The 8010-nt window shown below is 33.1% G+C and overlaps 1 protein-coding gene across 8 annotated transcripts in view; it reads left to right on the forward strand.

Moving 5' to 3' along the window:
* The window catches only part of SREK1 (splicing regulatory glutamic acid and lysine rich protein 1), a 45264-nt gene extending 37533 nt beyond the window's left edge, over window positions 1-7731 (forward strand). For all 8 annotated transcript variants that reach the window (XM_026019662.2, XM_072750068.1, XM_026019668.2 and 5 more), the window contains 2 exons: window positions 1861-2005; window positions 3120-7731. In XM_026019662.2, coding sequence (XP_025875447.1) covers window positions 1861-2005; window positions 3120-3269 — 295 coding nt within the window. In that variant the 3' untranslated portion in view covers window positions 3270-7731. The remainder of the gene's footprint in view (window positions 1-1860; window positions 2006-3119) is intronic.
* Window positions 7732-8010: the final 279 nt, after the last annotated feature.

Raw genomic sequence — 8010 nt, forward strand, 5'->3', positions numbered from 1 at the left:
AACTTCATTCTTGTGCATGTGGCTATCCAGTTTTCCCAGTATCATTTGTTGAAAAGATTGTCCTTTCCCCCTTGAATGGGTCTTGGCCCCCTAGTCAGAAGTCATTTGAACTATATATGTGGGAGTTTATTTCTGGGTCTTTGGTCTGTTCCACTGGTTTATTTTCTGTCTTTATGTAATACTGCACTGTTTTGATTACTGTACCTTTCTTTGTACAGTAAGTTTTGAAATTGGGAATGCTGTGCCTTCAAACTTTGTTCTAAATTTTAAGATTGTTTTGGCTATTTGATGTTCTTCAAGATTCTATATGCATTTTAGGATGGGTTTTTGTATATCTGCTAATAACAAAGATAATGCAATTTTGATAGGGGTTGCATTCAATCTCTAGTTGGCTTTGGATGCTATTTGTCATCTTAACAATAGTTAAGTCTTCCAGTCCATAAACATGGATGTCTATTTATTTGTTTTCATCTTTTTAACAAATTTTTTGCCTTGGTTAAATTTATTCCTAAGAATTTTATTCAATTTAATGTGATTGTTCCTTTGACACTTAAGAATTAATGTAGAAAGATGCACACATATGTTGCAAATATGTAATTTTTATTTTGAACATGCTAATTTTTTTTTTTTACTTGCGAAGTTTTATGTAGGCAAATTTACCAGTCTTTTATTGTACCTGAATTTTTAGTTATGGTTGAAAAATCTTTTTTTTCACCCAGATAGTAAGGAAATTTACCCATATTTTCTTCTAATACTATTTTATTTTAAAAATTTAGGTTCTAATCCATTTGGACTTACTTAGATATTTTGGAATGAGATATGAGATAATGATCCAGATTAATTACTTCAAATAAGTTGTCTCCAAACATTTATTTATAAAAGACCATCTTAGGGCAGCCCGGGTGGCTCAGCCGGTTTAGCGCCGCCTTCAGCCCAGGGCCTGATCCTGGAGACCTGGGATCGAGTCCCATGTCAGGCTCCCTGCATGGAGCCTGCTTCTCCCTTTGCCTGTGTCTCTGCCTCTCTCTCTCTCTCTCTCTCTCTCTCACTGTGTGCCTATCATAAATTAAAAAAAAAAAAAAAAAACATTGTTAAAAAAAAAAGAAAAGACCATCTTTTCCTCAGTGATTTGAGATCTTACCTTTGTTACACTAAATTTCGTATGTACTTATATGTTTGCTGAATGTCTTTTATTTGTTTTCTTAGTCTTTATTTTTTAATTACTCGTTATTACAAGAGAAAATTTAGAATTCCATGTTGAGGCTAACTTTTTTAAGTGGAAGGTATTATGCTTCTGACTGAAAATGCATTATTTTTTCCCTCTAATTCTAAAGATCTATTGTTTTTATAAATGAAATTTGTTCATGAAGTCTTCTCTTAACTTTTGATCTTGAATTGGTGGGTCTTGTTTGTAATGGTGAGTGACAAGGGCAGTGGCACAGGTTACTTGAAATTCTAAGTTTTGCTGTAGTCATTCAGCCCTCCCTGGAGCTGCCCCTAATTTTTTATCCTTTACATTCCTTTTTGCTTTTTGCTTTGAAAAGGTGGCTATAAAAAAACCAGCACCCTATATTTGGCCTTATTTTAATCTTATTACAGTTGATAGATAAATCTTGAACAAATAAATTGAAAATGCCAAATCATGTTTTATGTGAACACACTGTGGCCTCTGCAAAAATAGATTAATTGGGTTGTGGGGTAGAACAGGTGGGGCTGTAGGACTGTTTATGTTACTTGGTCAAACCAGATTACTGACCTGCTTATTTCCAGTGCATTAGTGTTAGATGAGACTGTTTCATCGACACATGGGAGTCTATAATTTCTTAGAAGTTAACTGGCATATTACCACTGTTCTTACAGCAGAAATAAGAAGGATAAAAAGAGAGAAAAAGAAAGGGACCATATTAGTGAAAGAAGAGAGAGAGAACGTTCAAGCTCTACAAGAAAGAGTTCTAATGACCGAGATGGAAAGGAAAAGTTGGAGAAGAACAATACTTCACTTAAAGTAAGCAGCAATCACTCAGTGTTTCGGCTTTGAATAATTAAAATTGAGATTATTTTTTACATAGAACTAGATTTAGACCAAAAACTTCTTGAGGGCTTTTGATATCTTGTATGTTTTTGGGTATCCTTTAATATTTGTTCGATTGATAACTTTTTTAAGCTGGATTTTTGAAGGGATGAAGTAAGAGCTAACTGAAACTCAGACACATACATTCCTTACTATAGGGAATCCTAGAGTCCTGGTTGTCCTGTAGACAGTAGGACTGTCTACAGATAATGCATATTTGATTTTATACGAAGATTTCTGGTTGAGGCCATTTTCCTTAAAATATATGTATTTCCTGAAATAGATTTTTTTCAGCAAATTTGACACAAGTTCTGTTGTCATTGGTATTGTAATGTATACTGAAATTAGTAGGTTTGTCGAATTAGAACAACAGAAAACCAAATTTTACCAAGTAAGGGTGTTTTGGGGGATAAATATTTAATTGCTAGTGAATTACATTAATTGCTTTATTATTCCAGTAAGTGTATTTGTATTTGGAAATCATTTATAAGTTCTAGAGCTTTCACCTGATAATTTTATTTACTCTCATATTGGTAGGGGTTTGTCACCATCATCAGTAACCTTGATAACATCTCTTGAGCATTATTGTGTGTCAGGCATTGATTGTTCTGTATGTTCTCATTTAATTCTCCTTGAAGCTGAGGGCAGAATTGGACTGTTCTTGAGCAGTCTTTTCTAGAATGAAGAGTGATTTCTTTTTCTGCATCCTCTGAATTTTGCTTCTTTGGTATCCAGATTGCAAACCTATCCTGGCATCTTTGGGAGCTATTTAACTCTTTCAGCTAGTCTGTCCTACTTTTCAATTCAGTGATGTTTATTGAATATGTCCTAGACTTTCTTTTTGATTATTGTAATTTAATTTACAATTTCCATCTTTTATGAGAAATACATAGGATATAGTGATACATTTATTTATGTGAAAAGATAATGGGAGCAAATAATCACTTTTACTAAGTTCACAGAAGTACCTATTTTAGCTGCAACCAGATGTAATAGCAGGCAACTTTTGAGAAAAAATATTAAACGTATGGCTTAATATTCATTGTAGGAGAAGGAACACAGTAAAGAACCAGATTCAAGCGTGGGCAAAGAAGTAGATGACAAGGACGCACCAAGGACTGAGGAAAACAAAGTGCAGCAAAATGGGAATTGTCAGCCAAATGAAGAAAACCTCTCTACCAAAACAGAAGCAGTATAGAACTGACAGGTGCACCTCTGAACACAGGCTGGAAGAAAAATCCAAAGCTTTTAATTCTCTCAACAAGATGTTAAACCGTGAAGAAATCCAGTTGAGCATAAAGATACAAGCTAACAGCTTTCCTAGTTGTTAGGTGACTTTGTGGCCATCTTGTTACTGAGTAAGAAAATAAAGCATGGACATCGTGAAAATAACAGGTGTTACCCAAACTCCTCATCTTCTAGAATCTGTGCATTTCCATGGTGGCTGCCACACTTGTCATGTGGTTTGTTAGTGTTTGCCAAGAACCATTACAAATAAATGGGACATCAAAGATCCAAATTTGTACTATCCATAAAGACTGGAGATAAGCATTGGAGGCTCTTTTAAAAAATGGTAGTTGCTGAATTTTGTATTGTTTTACCTTTTTTTTTTTTTTAAAATTTCAATATATACAGATTTGATGATGTGCTTGAAATCGGTGCAAATATATACACACCCTTGTAAGTGCAGAGTATGTAAGAAGTTTTAACATTTACTTCACAGGATTTACGGTGATTGTGTTAAATTCTCACTATTGTGTTTTCTTTTGCTCACTGTTTAGGACAACAGTTTTTTGTTAAAATAGTTTTACAGACTAAAATTGCTTAAATAAGTGGATTAATAGACAACTGACAATGCATGCTCCTGTTCTCTTTCAAAAGGAAGAGCACCCATGCTGAATACTAATACTAATGTATTAGTATTCAGTTTAGAATCATTGGGTCTCCCCACAAAGTGAGCATTTCTTTTTGAACTTTCATGACATTTCCAAGCTTATTATGAATAATATTGCAGTGTGTGTTGTCAGCTGTAGGTGGCAAAGGTGCCATTATAAAAGAAGACTGGGTTTTCAAAATGGGCTATGGGAGCACAAGCTGAAGCTTTAGTGCCTTCTACAATGTGGTATGCTGTTTTCTAGAATTTTATATGTGCTAGTCATTCTCAGTTCATAGGGAACGTAGATGGATATCCCGTTCACTCCCATAGAGAAGTGTGCAAGTGGTATGTCAGAAGAGCTTCTCACATAGTTCACCTAACACAAGGCAAGTCCTGTTTTCAAGAATGGCTTCAGAGCTTAAAACAACAGTGCAGTTTTGGGACCATCAGTTTTATACTGTGATGATTGAAAAATGAAGCATGTTCTTACTTTACTTAAATCAAAGCAAACACTTTCTCGTCTCCATTGGATGGCCTTAATTATTACCTCTTAATCATCTTCTCATAAATGATGTGCAGAAATTCTATGTAAAGGAGAACACATGAGGTTATTTGTTTCAAGGATACGTTTACTTGAGTTTAAAATAGAGGTCGTCCGTTACTCTTAGGCTCACTTTCTGCAGGAAGTATACATGTAGTAAAATGACAACATTGCTAATATTTTCCCCCAAAGCCATAAGTCATAATTTCAGAAATATTTTCATTATTGTTTTGTTTCCCCAAATGTTATACCTTTTGATTAGCATGTTATTAAAATAAATCAAGTATAATTATTTTAATGCAATCTAATACAATCAAATTACTCCGTTGCCTTACCTCATGGGAAGAGTTACTTATAGATTTAAAAAGCTGAGTAGCACATCAGTTACTTGGTTTCAACTTGAGTTTTCTTTTAATGTTAATACTGTTGAAACTTAAGTATTTGGTAGAGAATGGAAAGAATTGCCCCTATTGCAATGAAGCCTCGTTTTATTATGAAGCTGCTTAATTACTCTTCATGTGTTCAGAATTACTGTGTTTTTTTTTTTCCTTTTTTGTCACTGTGTACATTAAAATTTTTGAAAATGCTTTACTATGTAAAGTATAGATGGTCATTTTAATCATTCAACCACATACGGTTGGCTGGTAAACAGCTTATTCTGATACAAGAATGCTTGGGTGCATATGGAAAGATTGTGGAGGAGTGTGTGTCTTGCATCAACAGCTGTCTTATTTATAATATGTAAGTAGAATAGAGCAAATGTTTGAATCTTTGTTATTTTTAGTACCATTTCTCTAATAAAGCCAAGTATTTTAGAGGAAAGTATTTGTTTATGCATTTCAAAACAGCATCTTAGTTTATCATGTTTATCTTGTTTTAGTTGGCATATTGTTTCGACATGGAGAGTACATGTTTGTTTGGTGTCTATAAAACAATCATTTAAAGTTTGAGTTATTTCTTGTACTCTGGACTCCTAATGTTTTCTTTGTTGGCAGTTAATTTGGTGCTTGCTGCGAATTGTTTTTCCTGCTGGTGACATTCAGCTTTAAAATAATGACACTTCTTTTGAAAGACCCTGATTTGTAAAAGTCGGACATGAATTGAGTAGGGATGCAAGAGATACAAAGAAAGTGAAAAAAATGTCTTTAAGTGGGCTTACAGAAGCAGTGTTTAGGGCCTGGAGGTGAGTGCTTGCGTGCGTGCGGGCATATGCGTGAGAGAGATTGAGAGATCGAGAAAGAATGAGAGAGAGAAAGACATATTTTTTTCTTTGTTCACTTATAGGAGCCTGGTAGGTTTCCATTTATTTGTTATTTTCTTTCAAGTCATTTTGTTTTTTCTTTAAGGCTATTCTCTTTCAACCCAGGTAGATGTTGTCAGGAAAACTTGAGGTAAGGCCGAGAAGACACCCGTTTTATACTTGATCCCTTCTGTAATTATCTTTTTTAGCTTGATTATACAGAGAGTACATTCTGTTCCCCTAATTGTGTTGCTATTCATCATTTTAGACAAATTCTGTTGATCATCTTGTTCTTTCTTTTCAGCAGTGCGTAATGAATTATTTATATTAAGATGGCCTTCATAATAAGCTGGCTAGTTTCATATGTGAAAACCAGTATGAATCCTTAACTTCTGCAATTATCTCCTTATTATTCTCCATCTAATCTAATTTATAATTGCAAACACTAATTGTGATTTTGTTCAGAATTCTTATATTCAAGAGTTCTATATATGCTGTGTTGATCTTCAGAAATGTCAGAGGCTTAAATTTTGACATGCTTAATAATAAAAACTCATGTTTAGAATCCCTTCTTTTTTGTGAAGAAAATAACTTCATTTGTGATGTTATTTCCAGGACCTCATTCATTCCTATATATATGTTTCTGTCTTTATCTTAAAACTTAAAAAGCCCTGAATCCAAATCACCTCTGAAGATTCTAATTTTAAGAATTACAGTATGTAGTAATAGGCTTTTAAACATTTAAAAAATCTATTAGAAATAATATGGTTTGAATTAAATCTTTTTTTTCTTCTTTTTTTTTTTTTTTTTTTTTTTTAAGTAGTTGAATTAGCTGTTAGAATGAGTCTTTGGAGGGATGCATCGCATAGCTTAAAATTTCAGGGAATTGTATCTTCACTCAAACATAGTATCTGATTCTAACTGGGTGGGTTATAAAGTAGAGCCATTTCCACAAAGTATGTTCCTTACATGTTTAGATTTTTTAAAAAAATTTTTACTACCTACATACTTAGTAATCTCACATTTATTTAACTAGTGTAATATTCATTTAAAATTGTTTCTTTTCAGATTTCAAAAGTTAGTGCTCTTAAAAGGGCTAAATTATATTTCTGGAAGCAGTAGTCAAGTATAATGTAATAGTCTTTTAAAATGAAATTGACTTCCCTATTTAATTTTGGGGTTGTGGATGAATTTGTTTTTCTTAAATCTTCTCTTGGTGATTCTGTCTGAAAATTGATACATTATTTTAAAAATAATAGCTAGAGCTGTTAATGGTTTTTGGTCCCTATTCAGGTTGGTAGTATGTAATCACTAGATTTCTTTCCATTCTAAAGATATTTTTATAGTTCCTAGCAACTAATTTGTTAAAATTATTAGTTTATATTTAATATAGCTTTTCTTAATACATTGTTTTTAAAAGCAAGGTTTTAGTTTGTTGCCTGATTTTTAAATTTACTTTGTATCTAACATTTTCATTTCAAAAATTGCCAACTTTTGTGAAATTTGACATATTTTACTGCTGAGGTTTATTTTCCTGGGATTGGAATGGAATTAATATAGTTTTCTCCACTCTTGATTAACTTTTATTTGCTAGATAGTTAATTTCTTGACTATATGTGCAAGTTCAAATATATGAAAATCATAATGAAGAAGTTAGAGTTGAGACGGAGTTTTACCAACTTGAGGCTGTGTGTGGTAGGCAACAACCTCTTGGGGAATGGTCTCTGGTTTCCACAGAAGATGACTTTTGGGTGTATTGTGTAGTTGTATAGGTAGTTCGGTTTAATAGTTAAATATTACTCTCCTGAATCTTACAATAGTGTTCTTCACATAATGCAATGGATTATTAAGGGAAGAGTTTAAAATGTAAACATAAAGATGCTGCATAGGTGGTGTATATTTATGTGAGTAGGACTACTTCTAAGTGGACTAGTAAAGATTTATCAAATGATGCTGCTATTGTGTTGCTATATTTTTAATAAAAATGAAAATCTTAAAATGTTGCCACTGTTGAGTAGTATTTTCACCTACTTCTGAGACATTTACACATTTACGGCTTTTGAAAAATAACTGAAAGGTGGTAACAAGCCCTTCCAGGGTTTTGCAATGTCTTTCTGGTTTTGGTTTTACAAAGATCTTGCTGGCCTAACAGGATGAATTGGAAAGTTGTGTGTGTTCCCTCCTCTTCAGTTTTCTGAAGGACTTTGATTCATATTGTCATTACTTCTTCCATAAACGTTAGGTGGAATTTCATAGTAAAGCCAATCCGAGTCTGGAATTTC

This window comes from Vulpes vulpes, chromosome 2 (assembly GCF_048418805.1).
Source record: "Vulpes vulpes isolate BD-2025 chromosome 2, VulVul3, whole genome shotgun sequence".
NCBI lineage: Eukaryota > Metazoa > Chordata > Mammalia > Carnivora > Canidae > Vulpes > Vulpes vulpes.